Consider the following 24,972-nt stretch of genomic DNA (forward strand, 5'->3'; position numbering starts at 1 on the left):
TTCAACCTGTGTCTGACCCTGGGAGTGTGTGATGGGACAGTGTGCAGGGAGATTCACTCTGTGTCTGACCCTGGGAGTGTGTGATGGGAGGGTGTGGAGGGAGATTCACTCTGTGTCTGACCCTGGGAGTGTGTGATGGTATGGTGTGGATGGAATTTCACTCTTCGTCTGACCCTGGGAGTGTCTGATGGGACAGTGTGGAGGGAGATACACTCTGTGCCTGACCCTGGGAGTGTGTGATGGGAGGGTGTGGAGGGAGATTCACTGTGTCTGAACCTGGGAGTGTGTGATGGGACGGTGTGCAGGGAGATTCACTCTGTGTCTGACCCTTGCAGTGAGTGATGGTACTGTGTGGAGGGAGATACACTCTGTGCCTCACCCTGGGAGTGTGTGATGGGAGTGTGTGGAGCGAGCTTCACTCTGTGTCTGACCCTGGGAGTGTGTGATGGTACGGTGTGGAGGGAGCATCACTCTGCGTCTGACCCTGGGAGTGTGTGATGGGACAGTGTGCAGGGAGATTCCCTCTGTGTCTGACCCTGGGAGTGTGTGATGGGACAGTGTGGAGGGAGATTCACTCTGTGTCTGACCCTGGGACTGTGTGATGGTACAGTGTGGAGGGAGATTCACTCTGTGTCTGACCCTGGGAGTGTGTGATGGGACAGTGTGGAGGGAGATTCACTCTGTGTCTGACCCTGGGAGTGTGTGATGGGACGGTGTGGACGGAGATTCACTCTGTGTCTGACCCTGGGAGTGTGTGATGGTACTGTGTGGAGGGAGATACACTCTGTGTCTGACCCTGGGAGTGTGTGATGGGACAGTCTGGAGGGAGATTTACCCTGTGTCTGACCCTGGGAGTGTGTGATGGTACAGTGTGGAGGGAGATTCACTCTGTGTCTGACCCAGGGAGTGTGTGATGGGAGGGTGTGGAGGGAGATTCACTCTGAGTCTGACCTTGGGACTGTGTGATGGTATGGTGTGGAGGGAGATACACTCTGTGTCTGACCTTGGGAGTGTGTGATGGGAGGGTGTGGAGGGAGATTCACTCGGTGTCTGACCCTGGGACTCTGTGATGGGACAGTGTGAAGGGAGATTCACTCTGTGTCTGACCCTCGGAGTGTGTGATGGGAGGGTGTGGAGGGAGATTCACTCTGTGTCTGACCCTGGGAGTGTGTGATGGTACAGTGTGGAGGGAGATTCACTCTGTGTCTGACCCTGGGAGTGTGTGATGGTACTGTGTGGAGGGAGATACACTCTGTATCTGACCCTGGGAGTGTGTGATGGGAGGGTGTGGAGGGAGATTCACTGTGTCTGAACCTGGGAGTGTGTGATGGGAGGGTGTGGAGGGAGATTCACTCTGTGTCTGACCCTTGGAGTGTGTGATGGGACAGTGTGGAGGGAGATACACTCTGTGCCTGACCCTGGGAGTGTGTGATGGGAGGGTGTGGAGCGAGCTTCACTCTGTGTCTGACCCTGGGAGTGTGTGATGGTACGATGTGGAGGGAGCATCACTCTGCGTCTGACCCTGGGAATGTGTGATGGGACAGTGTGGAGGGAGATACACTCTGTGCCTGACACTGGGAGTGTGTGATGGGAGGGTGTGGAGGGAGCTTCACTCTGTGTCTGACCCTGGGAGTGTGTGATGGGACAGTGTGGAGGGAGATTCACTCTGTATCTGACCCTGTGAGTGTGTGATGGGAGGGTGTGGAGGGAGATTCACTCCGTGTCTGACCCTGGGAGTGTGTGATGGTACTGTGTGGAGGGAGATACACTCTGTGTCTGACCCTGGGAGTGTGTGATGGGACAGTCTGGAGGGAGATTCAACCTGTGTCTGACCCTGGGAGTGTGTGATGGGACAGTGTGCAGGGAGATTCACTCTGTGTCTGACCCTGGGAGTGTGTGATGGGAGGGTGTGGAGGGAGATTCACTCTGTGTCTGACCCTGGGAGTGTGTGATGGTATGGTGTGGATGGAATTTCACTCTTCGTCTGACCCTGGGAGTGTGTGATGGGACAGTGTGGAGGGAGATACACTCTGTGCCTGACCCTGGGAGTGTGTGATGGGAGGGTGTGGAGGGAGATTCACTGTGTCTGAACCTGGGAGTGTGTGATGGGACGGTGTGCAGGGAGATTCACTCTGTGTCTGACCCTTGCAGTGAGTGATGGTACTGTGTGGAGGGAGATACACTCTGTGTCTGACCCTGGGAGTGTGTGATGGGAGGGTGTGGAGGGAGATTCACTCTGTGTCTGACCCTCGGAGTGTGTGATGGGAGGGTGTGGAGGGAGATTCACTCTGTGTCTGACCCTGCGAGTGTGTGATGGTACAGTGTGGAGGGAGATTCACTCTGTGTCTGACCCTGGGAGTGTGTGATGGGACAGTGTGGAGGGAGATACACTCTGTGCCTGACCCTGGGAGTGTGTGATGGGAGGGTGTGGAGCGAGCTTCACTCTGTGTCTGACCCTGGGAGTGTGTGATGGTACGGTGTGGAGGGAGCATCACTCTGCGTCTGACCCTGGGAATGTGTGATGGGACAGTGTGGAGGGAGATACACTCTGTGCCTGACACTGGGAGTGTGTGATGGGAGGGTGTGGAGGGAGATTCACTCTGTGTCTGACCCTCGGAGTGTGTGATGGGAGGGTGTGGAGGGAGATTCACTCTGTGTCTGACCCTGCGAGTGTGTGATGGTACAGTGTGGAGGGAGATTCACTCTGTGTCTGACCCTGGGAGTGTGTGATGGGACAGTGTGGAGGGAGATACACTCTGTGCCTGACCCTGGGAGTGTGTGATGGGAGGGTGTGGAGCGAGCTTCACTCTGTGTCTGACCCTGGGAGTGTGTGATGGTACGGTGTGGAGGGAGCATCACTCTGCGTCTGACCCTGGGAATGTGTGATGGGACAGTGTGGAGGGAGATACACTCTGTGCCTGACACTGGGAGTGTGTGATGGGAGGGTGTGGAGGGAGCTTCACTCTGTGTCTGACCCTGGGAGTGTGTGATGGGACAGTGTGGAGGGAGATTCACTCTGTGTCTGACCCTGTGAGTGTGTGATGGGAGGGTGTGGAGGGAGATTCACTCCGTGTCTGACCCTGGGAGTGTGTGATGGTATGGTGTGGATGGAATTTCACTCTTTGTCTGACCCTGGGAGTGTGTGATGGGACAGTGTGGAGGGAGATACACTCTGTGCCTGACCCTCGGAGTGTGTGATGGGAGGGTGTGGAGGGAGATTCACTCTGTGTCTGACCCTGGGAATGTGTGATGGGACAGTGTGGAGGGAGATACACTCTGTGCCTGACACTGGGAGTGTGTGATGGGAGGGTGTGGAGGGAGCTTCACTCTGTGTCTGACCCTGGGAGTGTGTGATGGGACAGTGTGGAGGGAGATTCACTCTGTGTCTGACCCTGTGAGTGTGTGATGGGAGGGTGTGGAGGGAGATTCACTCCGTGTCTGACCCTGGGAGTGTGTGATGGTATGGTGTGGATGGAATTTCACTCTTTGTCTGACCCTGGGAGTGTGTGATGGGACAGTGTGGAGGGAGATACACTCTGTGCCTGACCCTGGGAGTGTGTGATGGGAGAGTGTGGAGGGAGCTTCACTGTGACTGAACCTGGGAGTGTGTGATGGTACGGTGTGGAGGGAGCTTCACTCTGCGTCTGACCCTGGGAGTGTGTGATGGGACAGTGTGGAGGGAGATTCACTCTCTGTCTGACCCTGGGATTGTGTGATGGGACGGTGTGGAGGGAGCATCACTCTGCGTCTGACCCTGGGAGTGTGTGATGGTACAGGGTGCAGGGAGATTCCCTCTGTGTCTGACCCTGGGAGCGTGTGATGGGACAGTGTGGAGGGAGATTCACTCTGTGTCTGACCCTGGGAGTGTGTGATGGTACAGTGTGGAGGGAGATTCACTCTGTGTCTGACCCTGGGAGTGTGTGATGGTACTGTGTGGAGGGAGATACACTCTGTGTCTGACCCTGGGAGTGTGTGATGGGAGGGTGTGGAGGGAGATTCACTCGGTGTCTGACCCTGGGAGTCTGTGATGGGACAGTGTGAAGGGAGATTCACTCTGTGTCTGACCCTCGGAGTGTGTGATGGGAGGGTGTGGAGGGAGATTCACTCTGTGTCTGACTCTGGGAGTGTGTGATGGTACAGTGTGGAGGGAGATTCACTCTGTGTCTGACCCTGGGAGTGTGTGATGGGACAGTGTGGAGGGAGATACACTCTGTGCCTGACCCTGGGAGTGTGTGATGGGAGGGTGTGGAGGGTGCTTCACTCTGTGTCTGACCCTGGGAGTGTGTGATGGTACGGTGTGGAGGGAGCGTCACTCTGCGTCTGACCCTGGGAGTGTGTGATGGGACAGTGTGCAGGGAGATTCCCTCTGTGTCTGACCCTGGGAGTGTGTGATGGGACAGTGTGCAGGGAGATTCCCTCTGTATCTGACCCTGGGAGTGTGTGATGGGAGGGTGTGGAGGGAGATTCACTCTGTGTCTGACCCTGGAAGTGTGTGATGGGACAGTGTGCAGGGATATTCACTCTGTGTCTGACCCTGGGAGTGTGTGATGGGAGGGTGTGGAGGGAGATTCACTCTGTGTCTGACCCTGGGAGTGTGTGATGGTATGGTGTGGATGGAATTTCACTCTTCGTCTGACCCTGGGAGTGTGTGATGGGACAGTGTGGAGGGAGAGACACTCTGTGCCTGACCCTGGGAGTGTGTGATGGGAGGGTGTGGAGGGAGATTCACTGTGTCTGAACCTGGGAGTGTGTGATGGTACGGTGAGGAGGGAGCTTCACTCTGCGTCTGACCCTGGGAGTGTGTGATGGGACAGTGTGGAGGGAGATTCACTCTCTGTCTGACCCTGGTAGTGTGTGATGGGACGGTGTGCAGGGAGATTCACTCTGTGTCTGACCCTTGCAGTGAGTGATGGTACTGTGTGGAGGGAGTTACACTCTGTGTCTGACCCTGGGAGTGTGTGATGGGAGGGTGTGGAGGGAGATTCACTCTGTGTCTGACCCTGGGAGTGTGTGATGGTACAGTGTGGAGGGAGATTCACTCTGTGTCTGACCCTGGGAGTGTGTGATGGGACAGTGTGGAGGGAGATACACTCTGTGCCTCACCCTGGGAGTGTGTGATGCGAGTGTGTGGAGCGAGCTTCACTCTGTGTCTGACCCTGGGAGTGTGTGATGGTACGGTGTGGAGGGACCATCACTCTGCGTCTGACCCTGGGAGTGTGTGATGGGACAGTGTGCAGGGAGATTCCCTCTGTGTCTGACCCTGGGAGTGTGTGATGGGACAGTGTGGAGGGAGATTCACTCTGTGTCTGACCCTGGGACTGTGTGATGGTACAGTGTGGAGGGAGATTCACTCTGTGTCTGACCCTGGGAGTGTGTGATGGGACAGTGTGGAGGGAGATTCACTCTGTGTCTGACCCTGGGAGTGTGTGATGGGACGGTGTGGACGGAGATTCACTCTGTGTCTGACCCTGGGAGTGTGTGATGGTACTGTGTGGAGGGAGATACACTCTGTGTCTGACCCTGGGAGTGTGTGATGGGACAGTCTGGAGGGAGATTTACCCTGTGTCTGACCCTGGGAGTGTGTGATGGTACAGTGTGGAGGGAGATTCACTCTGTGTCTGACCCAGGGAGTGTGTGATGGGAGGGTGTGGAGGGAGATTCACTCTGTGTCTGACCTTGGGACTGTGTGATGGTATGGTGTGGAGGGAGATACACTCTGTGTCTGACCTTGGGAGTGTGTGATGGGAGGGTGTGGAGGGAGATTCACTCGGTGTCTGACCCTGGGACTCTGTGATGGGACAGTGTGAAGGGAGATTCACTCTGTGTCTGACCCTCGGAGTGTGTGATGGGAGGGTGTGGAGGGAGATTCACTCTGTGTCTGACACTGGGAGTGTGTGATGGTACAGTGTGGAGGGAGATTCACTCTGTGTCTGACCCTGGGAGTGTGTGATGGTACTGTGTGGAGGGAGATACACTCTGTATCTGACCCTGGGAGTGTGTGATGGGAGGGTGTGGAGGGAGATTCACTGTGTCTGAACCTGGGAGTGTGTGATGGGAGGCTGTGGAGGGAGATTCACTCTGTGTCTGACCCTTGGAGTGTGTGATGGGAGGGTGTGGAGCGAGCTTCACTCTGTGTCTGACCCTGGGAGTGTGTGATGGTACGGTGTGGAGGGAGCATCACTCTGCGTCTGACCCTGGGAATGTGTGATGGGACAGTGTGGAGGGAGATACACTCTGTGCCTGACACTGGGAGTGTGTGATGGGAGGGTGTGGAGGGAGCTTCACTCTGTGTCTGACCCTGGGAGTGTGTGATGGGACAGTGTGGAGGGAGATTCACTCTGTATCTGACCCTGTGAGTGTGTGATGGGAGGGTGTGGAGGGAGATTCACTCCGTGTCTGACCCTGGGAGTGTGTGATGGTATGGTGTGGATGGAATTTCACTCTTTGTCTGACCCTGGGAGTGTGTGATGGGACAGTGTGGAGGGAGATACACTCTGTGCCTGACCCTCGGAGTGTGTGATGGGAGGGTGTGGAGGGAGATTCACTCTGTGTCTGACCCTGGGAGTGTGTGATGGTACAGTATGGAAGGAGATTCACTCTGTGTCTGACCCTGGGAGTGTGTGATGGGACAGTGTGGAGGGAGATCCACTCTGTGCCTGACCCTGGGAGTGTGTGATGGGAGGGTGTGGAGCGAGCTTCACTCTGTGTCTGACCCTGGGAGTGTGTGATGGTACGGTGTGGAGGGAGCATCACTCTGCGTCTGACCCTGGGAATGTGTGATGGGACAGTGTGGAGGGAGATACACTCTGTGCCTGACACTGGGAGTGTGTGATGGGAGGGTGTGGAGGGAGCTTCACTCTGTGTCTGACCCTGGGAGTGTGTGATGGGACAGTGTGGAGGGAGATTCACTCTGTGTCTGACCCTGTGAGTGTGTGATGGGAGGGTGTGGAGGGAGATTCACTCCGTGTCTGACCCTGGGAGTGTGTGATGGTATGGTGTGGATGGAATTTCACTCTTTGTCTGACCCTGGGAGTGTGTGATGGGACAGTGTGGAGGGAGATACACTCTGTGCCTGACCCTGAGAGTGTGTGATGGGAGAGTGTGGAGGGTGCTTCACTCTGTGTCTGACCCTGGGAGTGTGTGATGGTACGGTGTGGAGGGAGCGTCACTCTGCGTCTGACCCTGGGAGTGTGTGATGGGACAGTGTGGAGGGAGATACACTCTGTGCCTGACCCTGTGAGTGTGTGATGGGAGGGTGTGGAGGGAGATTCACTCCGTGTCTGACCCTGGGAGTGTGTGATGGTATGGTGTGGATGGAATTTCACTCTTTGTCTGACCCTGGGAGTGTGTGATGGGACAGTGTGCAGGGAGATTCCCTCTGTGTCTGACCCTGGGAGTGTGTGATGGGACAGTGTGCAGGGAGATTCCCTCTGTATCTGACCCTGGGAGTGTGTGATGGGAGAGTGTGGAGGGAGATTCACTCTGTGTCTGACCCTGGAAGTGTGTGATGGGACAGTGTGCAGGGATATTCACTCTGTGTCTGACCCTGGGAGTGTGTGATGGGAGGGTGTGGAGGGAGATTCACTCTGTGTCTGACCCTGGGAGTGTGTGATGGTATGGTGTGGATGGAATTTCACTCTTCGTCTGACCCTGGGAGTGTGTGATGGGACAGTGTGGAGGGAGATACACTCTGTGCCTGACCCTGGGAGTGTGTGATGGGAGGGTGTGGAGGGAGATTCACTGTGTCTGAACCTGGGAGTGTGTGATGGTACGGTGAGGAGGGAGCTTCACTCTGCGTCTGACCCTGGGAGTGTGTGATGGGACAGTGTGGAGGGAGATTCACTCTCTGTCTGACCCTGGTAGTGTGTGATGGGACGGTGTGCAGGGAGATTCACTCTGTGTCTGACCCTTGCAGTGAGTGATGGTACTGTGTGGAGGGAGATACACTCTGTGTCTGACCCTGGGAGTGTGTGATGGGAGGGTGTGGAGGGAGATTCACTCTGTGTCTGACCCTCGCAGTGTGTGATGGGAGGGTGTGGAGAGAGATTCACTCTGTGTCTGACCCTGGGAGTGTGTGATGGTACAGTGTGGAGGGAGATTCACTCTGTGTCTGACCCTGGGAGTGTGTGATGGGACAGTGTGGAGGGAGATACACTCTGTGCCTGACCCTGGGAGTGTGTGATGGGAGGGTGTGGAGCGAGCTTCACTCTGTGTCTGACCCTGGGAGTGTGTGATGTTACGGTGTGGAGGGAGCATCACTCTGCGTCTGACCCTGGGAGTGTGTGATGGGACAGTGTGCAGGGAGATTCCCTCTGTGTCTGACCCTGGGAGTGTGTGATGGGACAGTGTGGAGGGAGATTCACTCTGTGTCTGACCCTGGGACTGTGTGATGGTACAGTGTGGAGGGAGATTCACTCTGTGTCTGACCCTGGGAGTGTGTGATGGGACAGTGTGGAGGGAGATTCACTCTGTGTCTGACCCTGGGAGTGTGTGATGGGACGGTGTGGACGGAGATTCACTCTGTGTCTGACCCTGGGAGTGTGTGATGGTACTGTGTGGAGGGAGATACACTCTGTGTCTGACCCTGGGAGTGTGTGATGCGACAGTCTGGAGGGAGATTCACCCTGTGTCTGACCCTGGGAGTGTGTGATGGGACAGTGTGGAGGGAGATTCACTCTGTGTCTGACCCAGGGAGTGTGTGATGGGAGGGTGTGGAGGGAGATTCACTCTGTGTCTGACCCTGGGAGTGTGTGATGGTACTGTGTGGAGGGAGATACACTCTTTGTCTGACCTTGGGAGTGTGTGATGGGACAGTCTGGAGGGAGATTTACCCTGTGTCTGACCCTGGGAGTGTGTGATGGTACAGTGTGGAGGGAGATTCACTCTGTGTCTGACACAGGGAGTGTGTGATGGGAGGGTGTGGAGGGAGATTCACTCTGTGTCTGACCTTGGGACTGTGTGATGGTATGGTGTGGAGGGAGATACACTCTGTGTCTGACCTTGGGAGTGTGTGATGGGAGGGTGTGGAGGGAGATTCACTCGGTGTCTGACCCTGGGACTCTGTGATGGGACAGTGTGAAGGGAGATTCACTCTGTGTCTGACCCTCGGAGTGTGTGATGGGAGGGTGTGGAGGGAGATTCACTCTGTGTCTGACCCTGGGAGTGTGTGATGGTACAGTGTGGAGGGAGATTCACTCTGTGTCTGACCCTGCGAGTGTGTGATGGTACTGTGTGGAGGGAGATACACTCTGTATCTGACCCTGGGAGTGTGTGATGGGAGGGTGTGGAGGGAGATTCACTGTGTCTGAACCTGGGAGTGTGTGATGGGAGGGTGTGGAGGGAGATTCACTCTGTGTCTGACCCTTGGAGTGTGTGATGGGACAGTGTGGAGGGAGATACACTCTGTGCCTGACCCTGGGAGTGTGTGATGGGAGGGTGTGGAGCGAGCTTCACTCTGTGTCTGACCCTGGGAGTGTGTGATGGTACGGTGTGCAGGGAGATTCACTCTGTGTCTGACCCTGGGAGTGTGTGATGGGACAGTGTGCAGGGATATTCACTCTGTGTCTGACCCTGGGAGTGTGTGATGGGAGTGTGTGGAGGGAGATTCACTCTGTGTCTGACCCTGGGAGTGTGTGATGGTATGGTGTGGATGGAATTTCACTCTTCGTCTGACCCTGGGAGTGTGTGATGGGACAGTGCGGAGGGAGATACACTCTGTGCCTGACCCTGGGAGTGTGTGATGGGAGGGTGTGGAGGGAGATTCACTGTGTCTGAACCTGGGAGTGTGTGATGGTACGGTGTGGAGGGAGCTTCACTCTGCGTCTGACCCTGGGAGTGTGTGATGGGACAGTGTGGAGGGAGATTCACTCTCTGTCTGACCCTGGTAGTGTGTGATGGGACGGTGTGTAGGGAGATTCACTCTGTGTCTGACCCTTGCAGTGAGTGATGGTACAGTGTGGAGGGAGATACACTCTGTGTCTGACCCTGGGAGTGTGTGATGGGAGGGTGTGGAGGGAGATTCACTCTGTGTCTGACCCTCGGAGTGTGTGATGGGAGGGTGTGGAGGGAGATTCACTCTGTGTCTGACCCTGGGAGTGTGTGATGGTACAGTGTGGAGGGAGATTCACTCTGTGTCTGACCCTGGGAGTGTGTGATGGGACAGTGTGGAGGGAGATACACTCTGTGCCTGACCCTGGGAGTGTGTGATGGGAGGGTGTGTAGCGAGCTTCACTCTGTGTCTGACACTGGGAGTGTGTGATGGTACGGTGTGGAGGGAGCATCACTCTGCGTCTGACCCTGGGAGTGTGTGATGGGACAGTGTGCAGGGAGATTCCCTCTGTGTCTGACACTGGGAGTGTGTGATGGGACAGTGTGGAGGGAGATTCACTCTGTGTCTGACCCTGGGAGTGGGTGATGGTACAGTGTGGAGGGAGATTCACTCTGTGTCTGACCCTGGGAGTGTGTCATGGGACAGTGTGGAGGGAGATTCACTCTGTGTCTGACCCTGGCAGTGTGTGATGGGACGGTGTGGACGGAGATTCACTCTGTGTCTGACCCTGGGAGTGTGTGATGGTACTGTGTGGAGGGAGATTCACCCTGTGTCTGACCCTGGGAGTGTGTGATGGGACAGTGTGGAGGGAGATTCACTCTGTGTCTGACCCAGGGAGTGTGTGATGGGAGGGTGTGGAGGGAGATTCACTCTGTGTCTGACCTTGGGACTGTGTGATGGTATGGTGTGGAGGGAGATACACTCTGTGTCTGACCCTGGGAGTGTGTGATGGGAGGGTGTGGAGGGAGATTCACTCTGTGTCTGACCCTGGGAGTGTGTGATGGTACAGTGTGGAGGGAGATTCACTCTGTGTCTGACGCTGTGAGTGTGTGATGGGAGGGTGTGGAGGGAGATTCACTCTGTGTCTGACCCTGGGAGTGTGTGATGGTACTGTGTGGAGGGAGATACACTCTGTGTCTGACCCTGGGAGTGTGTGATGGGAGGGTGTGGAGGGAGATTCACTCGGTGTCTGACCCTGGGAATGTGTGATGGGACAGTGTGGAGGGAGATTCAGTCTGTGTCTGACCCTGGGAGTGTGTGATGGGACAGTGTGGAGGGAGATTCACTCTGTTTCTGACCCTGGGAGTGTGTGATCGGAGGGTGTGGAGGGAGATTCAGTCTGTGTCTGACCCTGGGAGTATGTGATGGTACAGTGTGGAGGGAGATTCACTCTGTGTCTGACCCTGGGAGTGTGTGATGGTACAGTGTGGAGGGAGATTCACTCTGTGTCTGACCCTGGGAGTGCGTGATGGTACTGTGTGGAGGGAGATACACTCTGTGTCTGACCCTGGGAGTGTGTGATGGGAGGGTGTGGAGGGAGATTCACTCTGTATCTGACCCTGGGAGTCTGTGATGGGACAGTGTGGAGGGAGATTCACTCTGTGCCTGACACTCGGAGTGTGTGATGGGAGGGTGTGGAGGGAGATTCACTCTGTGTCTGACCCTGGGAGTGTGTGTTGGTACAGTGTGGAGGGAGATTGACTCTGTTTCTGACCCTGGGAGTGTGTGATGGGACAGTGTGGAGGGAGCTTCACTATGTGTCTGACCCTGGGAATGTGTGATGTGACAGTCTGGAGGGAGATACACTCTGTGCCTGACACTGGGAGTGTGTGATGGGAGGGTGTGGAGGGAGCTTCACTCTGAGTCTGACCCTGGGAGTGTGTGATGGTACGGTGTGGAGGGAGCATCACTCTGCGTCTGACCCTGGGAGTGTGTGATGGGACAGTGTGCAGGGAGATTCCCTCTGTGTCTGACCCTGGGAGTGTGTGATGGGACAGTGTGGAGGGAGATTCACTCTGTGTCTGACCCTGGGAGTGTGTGATGGTACAGTGTGGAGGGAGATTCACTCTGTGTCTGACCCTGGGAGTGTGTGATGGGACAGTGTGGAGGGAGATTCAGTCTGTGTCTGACCCTGGGAGTGTGTGATGGGACGGTGTGGACGGAGATTCACTCTGTGTCTGACCCCGGGAGTGTGTGATGGTACTGTGTGGAGGGAGATACACTCTGTATCTGACCCTGGGAGTGTGTGATGGGAGGGTGTGGAGGGAGATTCACTCTGTGTCTGACCCTGGGAGTGAGTGATGGGACAGTGTGGAGGGAGATACACTCTGTGCCTGACCTTGGGAGTGTGTGATGGGAGGGTGTGGAGGGAGATTCACTGTGTCTGAACCTGGGAGTGTGTGATGGTACGGTGTGGAGGGAGCTTCACTCTGCGTCTGACCCTGGGAGTGTGTGATGGGACAGTGTGGAGGGAGATTCACTCTCTGTCTGACCCTGGGAGTGTGTGATGGGACGGTGTGCAGGGAGATTCACTCTGTGTCTGACCCTTGCAGTGAGTGATGGTACTGTGTGGAGGGAGATACACTCTGTGTCTGACCCTGGGAGTGTGTGATGGGAGGGTGTGGAGGGAGATTCACTCTGTGTCTGACCCTCGGAATGTGTGATGGGAGGGTGTGGAGGGAGATTCACTCTGTGTCTGACCCTGGGAGTGTGTGATGGTACAGTGTGGAGGGAGATTCACTCTGTGTCTGACCCTGGGAGTGTGTGATGGGACAGTGTGGAGGGAGATACACTCTGTGCCTGACCCTGGGAGTGTGTGATGGGAGGGTGTGGAGCGAGCTTCACTCTGTGTCTGACCCTGGGAGAGTGTGATGGTACGGTGTGGAGGGAGCATCACTCTGCGTCTGACCCTGGGAGTGTGTGATGGGACAGTGTGCAGGGAGATTACCTCTGTATCTGACCCTGGGAGTGTGTGATGGGAGGGTGTGGAGGGAGATTCAGTCTGTGTCTGACCCTGGGAGTGTGTGATGGTACAGTGTGGAGGAGATTCACTCTGTTTCTGACCCTGGGAGTGTGTGATGGGAGGGTGTGGAGGGAGATACACTCTGTGTCTGACCCTGGGAGTGTGTGATGGTACAGTGTGGAGGGAGATTCACTCTGTGTCTGACCCTGGGAGTGTGTGATGGTACTGTGTGGAGGGAGATTCACTCTGTGTCTGACCCTGGGAGTGTGTGATGGGACAGTGTGGAGGGAGATTCACTCTGTGTCTGACCCTGGGAGAGTGTGATGGTACTGTGTGGAGGGAGATTCACTCTGTGTCTGACCCGGAGTGTGTGATGGTACTGTGTGGAGGGAGATACACTCTGTGTCTGACCCTGGGAGTGTGTCATGGGTGGGTGTGGAGGGAGATTCACTCTGTGTCTGACCCTGGGAGTGTGTGATGGTACGGCGTGGAGGGAGATTCACTCTGTATCTGACCCTGGGAGTGTGTGATGGGACAGTGTGGAGGGAGATTCACTCTGTGCCTGACACTCGGAGTGTGTGATGGGAGGGTGTGGAGGGAGATTCACTCTGTGTCTGACCCTGGGAGTGTGTGTTGGTACAGTGTGGAGGGAGATTGACTCTGTTTCTGACCCTGGGAGTGTGTGATGGGACAGTGTGGAGGGAGATACACTCTGTATCTGACCCTGGGAGTGTGTGATGGGAGGGTGTGGAGGGAGATTCACTCTGTGTCTGACCCTGGGAGTGAGTGATGGGACAGTGTGGAGGGAGATACACTCTGTGCCTGACCTTGGGAGTGTGTGATGGGAGGGTGTGGAGGGAGATTCACTGTGTCTGAACCTGGGAGTGTGTGATGGTACGGTGTGGAGGGAGCTTCACTCTGCGTCTGACCCTGGGAGTGTGTGATGGGACAGTGTGGAGGGAGATTCACTCTCTGTCTGACCCTGGGAGTGTGTGATGGGACGGTGTGCAGGGAGATTCACTCTGTGTCTGACCCTTGCAGTGAGTGATGGTACTGTGTGGAGGGAGATACACTCTGTGTCTGACCCTGGGAGTGTGTGATGGGAGGGTGTGGAGGGAGATTCACTCTGTGTCTGACCCTCGGAATGTGTGATGGGAGGGTGTGGAGGGAGATTCACTCTGTGTCTGACCCTGGGAGTGTGTGATGGTACAGTGTGGAGGGAGATTCACTCTGTGTCTGACCCTGGGAGTGTGTGATGGGACAGTGTGGAGGGAGATACACTCTGTGCCTGACCCTGGGAGTGTGTGATGGGAGGGTGTGGAGCGAGCTTCACTCTGTGTCTGACCCTGGGAGAGTGTGATGGTACGGTGTGGAGGGAGCATCACTCTGCGTCTGACCCTGGGAGTGTGTGATGGGACAGTGTGCAGGGAGATTACCTCTGTATCTGACCCTGGGAGTGTGTGATGGGAGGGTGTGGAGGGAGATTCAGTCTGTGTCTGACCCTGGGAGTGTGTGATGGTACAGTGTGGAGGGAGATTCACTCTGTTTCTGACCCTGGGAGTGTGTGATGGGAGGGTGTGGAGGGAGATACAGTCTGTGTCTGACCCTGGGAGTGTGTGATGGTACAGTGTGGAGGGAGATTCACTCTGTGTCTGACCCTGGGAGTGTGTGATGGTACTGTGTGGAGGGAGATTCACTCTGTGTCTGACCCTGGGAGTGTGTGATGGGACAGTGTGGAGGGAGATTCACTCTGTGTCTGACCCTGGGAGAGTGTGATGGTACTGTGTGGAGGGAGATTCACTCTGTGTCTGACCCTGGGAGTGTGTGATGGTACTGTGTGGAGGGAGATACACTCTGTGTCTGACCCTGGGAGTGTGTCATGGGTGGGTGTGGAGGGAGATTCACTCTGTGTCTGACCCTGGGAGTGTGTGATGGTACGGCGTGGAGGGAGATTCACTCTGTGTCTGACCCTGGGAGTGTGTGATGGGACAGTGTGGAGGGAGCTTCACTCTGTGTCTGACCCTGGGAATGTGTGATGGGACAGTGTGGAGGGGGATACACTCTGTGCCTGACCCTGGGAGTGTGTGATGGGAGGGTGTGGACGGAGCTTCACTCTGTGTCTGAACCTGGGAGTGTGTGATGGTACGGTGTGGAGGGAGCTTCACTCTGCGTCTGACACTGGGAGTGTGTGATGGGACAGTGTGGAGGGAGACTCACTCTCTGTCTGACCCTGGGAGTGTGTGATGGGACAGTGTGGAGGGAGCTTCACTCTGTGTCTGACCCTGGGAATGTGTGATGGGACAGTGTGGAGGGAGATACACTCTGTGCCTGACTCTGGGAGTGTGTGAAGGGAGGGTGTGGAGGGAGCTTCACTCTGTGTCTGAGCCTGGGAGTGTGTGATGGAGCAAGATTATGCCAATGCTTACTATCTGGTACCAAGGCCCAGTAATGTATCTACCTACTGAATCAATACAGGATCAAATGAGATTGAACTGTTTACCAGGTGATACAGTGATAATGCGAACACCTGAGGGACATGTGATCAAACAGAGCATGACAACGAGGGAGATCACTTTGCTGTTGGAGAACAGAATCTTTGTAAGTATACATATCTCTCCATTGAAACTTTGAAGTGGCCACTCTACCCATCTAACTGGTTCTAGCCCTTCTTCCCTATCCTCCACCCAGAGTTCAATATATTTCACCCTTTCCACTCTTTCCTCGAATACACTCTTCCAAAGGCTCTCTGTCAGCCATCCAGACAACACATCTAAGATCCCAACAATTTCTACAGGGATGAACACACACATAATGCTCAAACTCAGCATGTCAGGCAGCATTGATGGAGGGATGACCAGCTGAGTTCCTTTGACATTCTGCGTGTGCGTTGTTTCCGAGTGGTTGCATCACAGCCTGGTGTGGAGGCTGCAATCAGAGGCTTGAAAGAGGCTGCAGAGGGTTGTAGGCTTAACCCGTTCCATCACCGTCACAAGCCTCCCCACCATCAGGGACACCTTTAACAGGCAGTATCCATCGCTAAGGACCCTCATCATCTGGGACACGTCCTCTTCTCATTCCTGCCATCAGTGAGGAGGTACAGGACTTGAAGGCACACACTCAATGATTGAGAAACAGCTTCTTCCCCACTATCAGATTTCTGAATGCTCCATGAATAATACCTCGCAATTACTCCTTTGCTCTACCTATCTATGTATTTAGTATTGTAATTTACATTAACTTTTTGTTGTACTGCTGCTACAAAACTCTGGGGAATTTGTAAGAACATTGGGATAATTTAAGAGGATACCCTCCTCTAGATAGTGCACTCTGTTCTGTCCTTCTAACTCCCACCCTGATGCTCTCCGTTCATTCCTCCAGGTTTCCCTCGAAGCTACAAAGTACAAGGTGTCTCCCAACCTGCTGTACATTCTACTGGCCTCCAATGTCACAGAGGTAGGGATGCAAGAGGATAACTCCAGGCCTGGGATGCTGAGAACAGGAGCGGCTGAGTGGGGAACTGGCACAAGTGAAGTCAGAAATGGGAGAATAGGACACAGCAGAGCTTTAACCCAAATCCCGGGAATGTTTGATGGGATGGTGTGGAGTGAGATTCATTCTGTGTCTGATCCCGGGAGTGTGTGATGGGACAGTATGGAGGGAGATTCACTCTGTATCTGACCCTGGGAGTGTGTGATGGGACAGTATGGAGGGAGATTCACTCTGTGTCTGACACCGGGAGTGTGTGATGGGACGGTGTGGAGGGAGATTCACTCTGTGTCTGACACCGGGAGTGTGTGATGGGACAGTGTGGAGGGAGCTTCACTCTGTGTCTGACCCTGGGAGTGTGTGATGGGACGGTGTGGATGGAGATTCACTCTGTGTCTGACCCCGGGAGTGTGTGATGGGAGAGTGTGAGGGAGATTCACTCTGTGTCTGACCCTGGGAGAGTGTGATGGGAGAGTGTGGAGGGAGACTCACTCTGTGTCTGACCCTGGGAGAGTGTGATGGGACGGTGTGGAGGGAGATTCACTCTGTGTCTGACCCTGTGAGTTTGTGATGGGAGGGTGTGGAGGGAGATTCACTCTGTGTCTGACCCTGGGAGTGTGTGATGGGACAGTGTGGAGGGAGATTCACTCTCTGTCTGACCCTGGGAGTGTGTGATGGGACGGTGTGGACGGAGATTCACTCTGTGTCTGACCCTGGGAGTGTGTGATGGGACAGTGTGGAGGGAGCTTCACTCTGTGTCTGACCCTGGGAGTGTGTGATGGGACGGTGTGGATGGAGATTCACTCTGTGTCTGACCCCGGGAGTGTGTGATGGGAGAGTGTGAGGGAGATTCACTCTGTGTCTGACCCTGGGAGAGTGTGGAGGGAGATTCACTCTGTGTCTGACCCTGGGAGAGTGTGATGGGACGGTGTGGAGGGAGATTCACTCTGTGTCTGACCCTGTGAGTTTGTGATGGGAGGGTGTGGAGGGAGATTCACTCTGTGTCTGACCCTGGGAGAGTGTGATGGGACGATGTGGAGGGAGATTCACTCTGTGTCTGACCCTGGGAGTTTGTGATGGGAGGGTGTGGAGGGAGATTCACTGTGTGTCTGACCCTGGGAGAGTGTGATGGGACGGTGTGGAGGGAGATTCACTCTGTGTCTGACCCTGGGAGTTTGTGATGGGAGGGTGTGGAGGGAGATTCACTCTGTGTCTGACCCCGGGAGTGTGTGATGGGACGGTGTGGATGGAGATTCACTCTGTGTCTGACACTGGGAGTGTGTGATGGTACTGTGTGGACGGAGATTCACTCTGTGTCTGACCCTGGGAGTGTGTGATGGGAGGGTGTGGAGGGAGATTCACTCTGTGTCTGACCCTGGGAGAGTGTGATGGGACGGTGTGGATGGAGATTCACTCTGTGTCTGACACTGGGAGTGTGTGATGGGACAGTGTGGAGGGAGATTCACTGTGTGTCTGACCCTGGGAGAGTGTGATGGGACGGTGTGGAGGGAGATTCACTCTGTGTCTGACCCTGGGAGTGTGTGATGGGACGGTGTGGAGGGAGATTCACTCTGTGTCTGACCCTGGGAGTGTGTGATGGGACAGTGTGGAGGGAGATTCACTCTGTGTCTGACCCTGGGAGTGAGTGATGAGACGGTGTGGAGGGAGATTCACTCTGTGTCTGACCCTGGGAATGTGTGATGGGACGGTGTGGAGGGAGATTCACTCTGGTCGTAACTTAATTTTGTTTACTCTGGGAGGGTGCCAAGTTCCACTGTCAGATGAGCAAATGAATGGCTCAGTTGGTGCACCCATTGAGGGGTCCATGATTCAGGAGTGATTACTGAACTGAGTCGATGGGTCAGAGATTTCAGAAAGAATGCAATGACGTTCAGGAAGAAGGGATTTCTAAATCCCAGCCTGACTAAGCAACATTACCTACCGTACATCAGTGTGTTTGCCTCAGACATCGAGACATTCCACATACTTCCATAGGCAGGGACAGGGCCATTTAACCCCTTTCCAGCCTGATAGCAGGAAACCACTTAGGTTTGGGGTTTGAGCCAGAATGGATTTGATTTGAATAGAGAGAGATTGAACAGTCGTCTTGGAAGGAGGGAGAAAATTAGAAGGAGGGTCTCAGGGAGGTAGGGAGTGGGAGCAGGAAGGTCATTTTGTGGGAAGGTGCCACTGACTACTGGCCTTCTGTTCCCAGGTTTACCGCTACTCCTACACTGCCACTTACTCCATCTGCTGTGTTCAGACCAAGTGAGTAACCGCACACTTAACATTGCCCACCCAGCACATCGCCAAACGCCTATTAAGGCTCTGATCATGAGTCCAGAGGTGGGTCCGAGGGTAGATACACATCCAGCACTCAGAAGTCTCTTCTCTCTCACCTTGTCACCTCCAACACTCACTTCTTTACAGACCTGCTTGCAGGAGCAGATGAGATAAGCACTGCCCCTCCCACAGCGTAGTGGCGCTCCCTCCTCACCATCCCTCCCACAGGTTGCGCTCCCTCCAAACCACCGATTCCACAGCGTGGCACTCCTTCCTCACTGCCCCTCCCTCACATGGCACTCCCTCCTCACCACCCCTCCCACAGCATGGCACTGCCTCCTCACTGACCCTCCCTCAGTGTGGTGCTCTCTCCTCACTCCCTCCTCACCACCTTCTCCCTTCCCTTCCGTCGGTGGACTTGCAGGAGACAGTCTGTGTCCAACAGCCACTAACCCAGATTCTGTCGCTTCAGGTCCTGCTCTGAGCTCCGTGTACCGGGGGTGGGAGGAGCCCAGCTGCAGTTCGCCGGCTGGGGAGCACGAGGGAGCCAACTGGTGAGTGTTGGAGACAAAATGCAGGGGAGAGGGAGGTCAGGGAGGTCAGCTTGTGAGAGTTGGGGACACAAAGGGGGAAAGGGGAGTCATTGGGTGAGAGTTAGATATAGAACATGAAACAATTCAGCATAGTACAGGCATTCCAGCCCATAATGTTGTGCTGACCTTATAACCTATAAGAATAGTCTAACCCTTCCGTCCTACATAGCCCTCCATTTTACTATCATCATCTGCCTATCTAAGAGTCTTTTAAATGTCCATAATGTATCTGGCTCTACCACCACCCCAGAGAGGGTGTTCCACACTCCCACCACTCTGTGTACAGAATTTACCTCTGACGTACCCCCCATACTTTCCTCCAATCACCTTAAAATTATGCCCCTTTGTGTTAGCCATTGCCACCCTGGGGAAAATTTCTCTGGCTGTCCACTCTATCTATGCCCCTTATCATCTTATACACCACGATCAGGTCACCACTCATCCTCCGTTGCTCCTAAGAGGAAAACTTAGTTCATTCAACCTGTTTTCACAAGACATGCTCTCTAATCCAGGCAGCATCCTGATAAATCTCCCCTGCACCTTCTCTAAAGCTTCCACATCCATCTACCAATGAGAAGCCCAGAACTGAACACAATGCTCCAAGTGTGGTCTAATCAGGGTTCTACAGAGCTGCAACATTACCTCACGGCTCTTGAAATGAATCCCCCAACTCATGAAGACCAACACACCATACACATTCTTAACCATTCTTTGATATAGGAACTTTGAGCATGGATGTGGACCACAAAATCCCTCTGTCCCTTCACATTGCTAAGAATCCCGTCATTAACCCTGTACTCTCTCTTCAAATCTGACCTTCCAAAGTGAATCACTTCACACTTTTCCATATTGAACTCTCATCTGCCACTTCTCAGCTCAGTTCTGTATCCTATCAACGTCCCATTATCACCTATGACAATCTTCTGCACTATCAATGACACCACCAATCTTTGTGTCATCTGCAAACTTACAAACCCACCCTTCCACCTCCTCATGCAAGTCACTTATAAAAATCACAAAGATTAGGGATCCCAGTACAGATCCCTGTGGAACACCACTAGTTGCCGACCTCCAGGCAGAATATGCTTCATCTACAACCACCCTCTGCCTTCTGTGAGTAAGCCAATTCTGTAACCACACAGACAATGCCTCCTGATTTTCTGAGTGAGCCTGCCAAGGGGAACCTTCTCAAGTGCCTTAGTATAATCCATATACACCACATCCACTGCTCTACCTTCATCAATTTATTTTGTCACTTCTTCAAAGAATTCAAACAGGCTCATGTGGCAAGACTATGCTTCTCCAAATGCTCATAAATCCTGTCTCTAAAAATCCTCTCTAATAGTTTGCCCACTACTGACATAATATTCACTGGTCTATAATTCCCAGGATTATCCCTATTTCCTATTTTTAACAAAGGAATAACATTTGTTACCCTCTAATCTTCTGGTACAACTCCAGTGGCTTGTGGGGATGCAAATATTATTGCCAAAGGTACAGCAATCTCTTTCCTTGCTTCCATTCAGTCCTGCCTGGGGATTTATCTATCTCCTAAGGTTTTTCAAAAGTTCTAGCACATCCTCTTTCTTAACAATGCCCTGTTTTACACTGTCCTCACATTTGTCAGGGTTCCTCTCACTGGTGAATATTGAAGCAAAGTACTCATTCAGGACATCCCATACCTTCTCCTCCAACTCCAGGCACATGTTTTCTCTTTTACACTCGATCAGTCATCCTCCTGTTGTTCACATATGTGTAGAATGCCTTGGGGGGGGGGGGGGGTTCCTTAATCCTTCTCACCAAGTCCTTTTCATCCTCCTTTTAGCTTTCTCACATCCACTCTTCAGCTCCTTCCGGGCTACCCTGTAACTCTCTCGAGCCCTGTCTGATCCCTGCTTCTTAAATCTTCTTTCTTCCTCTTGATGAGATGTTCTATATCCTTTGTCAACCATGGTTCCTTCACCCTACCAAACCTTTCCCTGCCCCACCTATCCAGAAACCCAGGCAAGTGCTCCCTAAACAACCTCCACATTTCTGTTGTAAATTTCCCTGGGAGAGAGGGAGATGGTAGGTATGTTACAGGGAGACTAAGAGGCTGGGAGAAGGAGAGGGGCGAGAGGAAAGTTGGCTGGTGAGAGGTGGGGACACAGAGCAGGGAGAGAAGGAGGGGGATGAGTCTTTGCTGGGAGTCTGATAGGTTGGGAGAGGGAGGGGAAAGTTAGGGGAGCCAGCTGGTGAGAGGTGGGGTTGGGACACATGGTGCAGGTAGAAAGGGAGAGTTTGAAGATTCAAGATTCAAGATTGTTTATTGTCATTCTCCGGTACACGAGTGTAAAGGAGAACAAAATGATTGTTACTCCAGATCCAATGCAGCATAAAGAACACAATAAAAAAACAGAAAACACAATAAATATAAATATGAAAGAAATCCTATATAACACAGGGTACAGGTAACTGTGAGTGTGGCCATATATACAAAGATTAGCTGATATTCATACACTGATTATACTTACATAAAGTGACGCTAGGTGCAGGAGTATCTGAACAGAAGGTGACTCTGACAGAAAGTGATGAAGTGACAAAGTAACTATTGACGAGAGGAACTCTGCTAGGAGGCAGTTGGACAAATGAACAGTAGGACAGTGATTGTGTAAGTGTAGGAGTGTAAAGTGTTAGTGCATGGTGGGGTGAAGGGTGCTGAGGGGCTGTGGAGAGGAGGGGCTGAGGTGGATGTCTTGGAGGTGGGGGTTGTTGGGGTGGGTTAATGGGTGGAGGGCCACTGGGCCACACGGAGACTGGGGCTTAGAGAAGGATGATAGGCGAAATGGAGGAGCATAGAGGAGCCAGCTGCTGAGAACTGGGGTTAAGGACAGTGCAGGGGGAGAAGAGAGAGGTTGGGACCCCACAGGGAGAGGGGCTGGGAGATGGAGAGGGAGGGCAGGGAGCCGGCCAAGTGAGAGGTGGGGAACTTCATTGCAGGGGGGAGAGCGGAAGGAGAGACACAGCAAGAGGGAGGGGCTGGGATAGGCAGCTGTCTGGGATACTCAGGGATGCCGCTGGTAGAGACTGGTGTGTAGTAGTACAGGCATGCAAACACAATGTGTAGAAGGGCCCCTTCCTGTGCTGTGTGACTCTGGGGTAAATGCCAGAGTGATTGCAGTGACATACCACGGGGAGCTGGTCAGTTCCAGTGCACAGCGCAGGCGCCAACTCTTCCAAACGAGGAGGCTTGCCCTTAGAAACTGTCCCCCTGAGACCAGGCCAGTGCTTCTGGTCTCTGGATAGGGGCCACCCCCAGAGGGGCTGTCCTCTGAACTGGGATCGCGGAAAGTGGCTGTACCCGCTTCATACTAGTCTCCCCTCACCCACACGTCTTTGCTCAACATCAGGGAAGCAGGCTCACCAATGGCTGTGCCGACACTTATCCCATTCCTTCCCCCCCCCCCCCCACAACCCCACTGACTCCTCCCAGATCCTACCCCTCACCCACACACACTGGGGAGCATTCACAGCAGCCTACCAACCTCGCACATTGCTGGTGTGGGAGGAGACCAGAGCACCCAAGGGTTCACAGGGAGAACGTTCTGACTCCACACCCTCAATGCTGGAGGTTGGAACTGAACCCAGCTCTGCCCAGTGTGCCAGTTAGTTAGTTAGTTAGGGGAGGCTGTAGGGGCTGGGAGTGGTTTCAGAGATGGGGACACTTTGGGGTCAGTGGGTGGGCACAGAGAGTGAGTGTACAATTGAATTCACCCTGTTTATATCTCTCCTTTGCTGCTCCCCACCCCTGTTTTGTTTTCTCTCTCTCCCTCTTCTGCTTTCCCTCTCTTTCTCCCTCACACTCTCTTGGTCTCATGCTTTCTCTCTATATGTTGTTCTATGACAATCCTCTACCCCTCTCTCTACCTCACCCTTTCTCTCTTTCTTCCTCCTTTTGCTCTCTATCACTCACTTTCTCTTTCTTCTTCTCCCTCCCCAATCTCTTCATCTCGCTGCCCCGCTGTTTCTTTCTGACACTCTCTACCTCCCTCTCATTTTTTATTTCATCTCTTACACTCTCCCATCTTGCTTTTCTCTCTGCCTTTATCTGCCTCCCTCTATTTTTCTGCCTTTCTCCATCTTCCACTCTCTCTCTCTGCCTCCCTCTCTCCCTCCAGGTTTATATCTTTGAGAATAATATTTACTACCAGCAGTCACAGACCAGTGTTGCTCAGCGCCTGACTTCCTCGGGGACTGAGGGTGTTGTTTACAACGGGATTGCTGACTGGTTGTATGAGGGTGAGAGAGAGGGAGAGGGAAGGAGAGGGAGGGACAGAGAGGGGGAGAGAGAGATGGAAGAGAGAGGGGGAGAGAGGGAAGGAGAGGGAGGGAGAGAGAGAGAGTGAGAGGGAGGGAGTGCCGTGCTGTGGGAGGGGCAGTGAGGAGGGAGCGCCGTGCTGAGGGAGGGGAGGGGAGGAGGGAGCACCGTGCTGTGAGAGGGGAGGTGAGGAGGGGGCGCCATGCTGTGGGAGGAGCGGTGAGGAGGGGGCGCCGTGCTGTGGGAGGGGAGGTGAGGAGGGAGCACCGTGCTGAGGGAGGGGAGGTGAGGAGGGAGCGCCGTGCTGTGGGAGGTGGAGGGAGGAGGGAGCACTGCACTGTGGGAGGGGCAGCACCACACCCAGAGATTAACCTCTTTCCCATTACTGTTGCTCCAGAGGAGGTGCTGGGGACTTCGGCTGCCCACTGGTGCTCTCCTGATGGTGCATGGCTCACCTTTGCCCAGATTAATGACACGCTGGTGCCCAAAATGGAGATACCTCGCTACCTGGGCCAACTGTATCCCCGTGCTAAAATTTACCCCTACCCTAAGGTGGGTGAGTGCCCCTGCTGCCCTCCCTCACATTGCCCCCTCCCTCTCTTTCTATTCTCCCTCATAATTCAACTCCCTCTCTCCCTCCCTGTTTCTTTCTCTCTCTTTCTCTCTCCTCCCCATTCCCCCCTTCTTCCCTCCACTCTCTCTCTCTCTCTCTCTCTCTATGTAACTCAGTTTCCTGCCCCTCTCCCCCTACTTGGGTTGACCCTGTGTTTTTTTCCAGATGAGACAACCCCTTCCGTCTGTCAGTCTCTTTCTGGTGAAGCTGTATGGATCAGCACACACCCTGCAGATTCTTCCTCCGGAGAGCCTCCGGTTCAGGTAAACACAGGCAGCACAGCCCAGCCCAGTCACCCTGCACTAGTGGAGGAGCAGGAGCACAGGACTGATGGTGAAGGATGCCTCCACATTGGGTTACAACCAGTGGGGTGGGAAAAGGACAGTTACAGAACCAGGTCCCCAAGATGAGTCTCCTCAGGCAGATTATCTGCCTGTCAACTGTGGACCAAAGGGCCTGTATTGTGCTGTAGGTTTTCTATGTGACCCTAAGCCCCAGGGTGGAGGGTGGTCCCAGGGTGGAGGGAATCTCCAGGATGGAGAGCAGTTCCACATTGGTCATCAGCCCCAGGGCGGAGGGAAGCCCCAGAGGAGGGTTATCCCAGGGTGGAGACCAGTTTTGTATTGGTAAACAGCTCTGGGGGAGGGGAAGGGGTGTCAGTGTGGGTGTCAGAGTGTGATGAGTATGTGACCCTCTCCCACAGTCAGTACTATGTCACCATGGTTTCCTGGGTATCGAACACCAGCCTGGCAGTGCGATGGTTAAACCGAGCCCAGAACGTTTCCCTCCTCACCAGGTGTGAGGTGACCACAGGGGCTTGTGTGGAGGTGAGATCCTCATCACCCACCCTCCATTTCCCTATTCCTCATATCCCTCCATCTGTCTCTCTGTCACTCACTTTCCCTTCAT

At 54.2% G+C, this 24,972-nt stretch overlaps 1 protein-coding gene across 9 annotated transcripts in view; it reads left to right on the forward strand.

Moving 5' to 3' along the window:
• LOC132384783 (inactive dipeptidyl peptidase 10-like) overlaps positions 1-24,972 on the forward strand; it is a 109,616-nt gene that overhangs the window by 74,599 nt on the left and 10,045 nt on the right. For 6 of the 9 annotated variants that reach the window (XM_059956281.1, XM_059956280.1, XM_059956285.1 and 3 more), the window contains 8 exons: positions 15,295-15,389; positions 16,170-16,244; positions 18,493-18,545; positions 19,033-19,114; positions 23,311-23,431; positions 23,848-24,002; positions 24,229-24,326; positions 24,767-24,890. In XM_059956281.1, coding sequence (XP_059812264.1) covers positions 15,295-15,389; positions 16,170-16,244; positions 18,493-18,545; positions 19,033-19,114; positions 23,311-23,431; positions 23,848-24,002; positions 24,229-24,326; positions 24,767-24,890 — 803 coding nt within the window. Of the gene's footprint in view, positions 1-15,294; positions 15,390-16,169; positions 16,245-18,492; positions 18,546-19,032; positions 19,115-22,799; positions 23,432-23,847; positions 24,003-24,228; positions 24,327-24,766; positions 24,891-24,972 lie in introns of those variants that run through there. The other 3 variants (XM_059956282.1, XM_059956284.1, XM_059956283.1) reach the window with 3 other exon arrangements.

Source organism: Hypanus sabinus, chromosome X1, assembly GCF_030144855.1.
Source record: "Hypanus sabinus isolate sHypSab1 chromosome X1, sHypSab1.hap1, whole genome shotgun sequence".
Classification (NCBI taxonomy): Eukaryota; Metazoa; Chordata; class Chondrichthyes; order Myliobatiformes; family Dasyatidae; genus Hypanus; species Hypanus sabinus.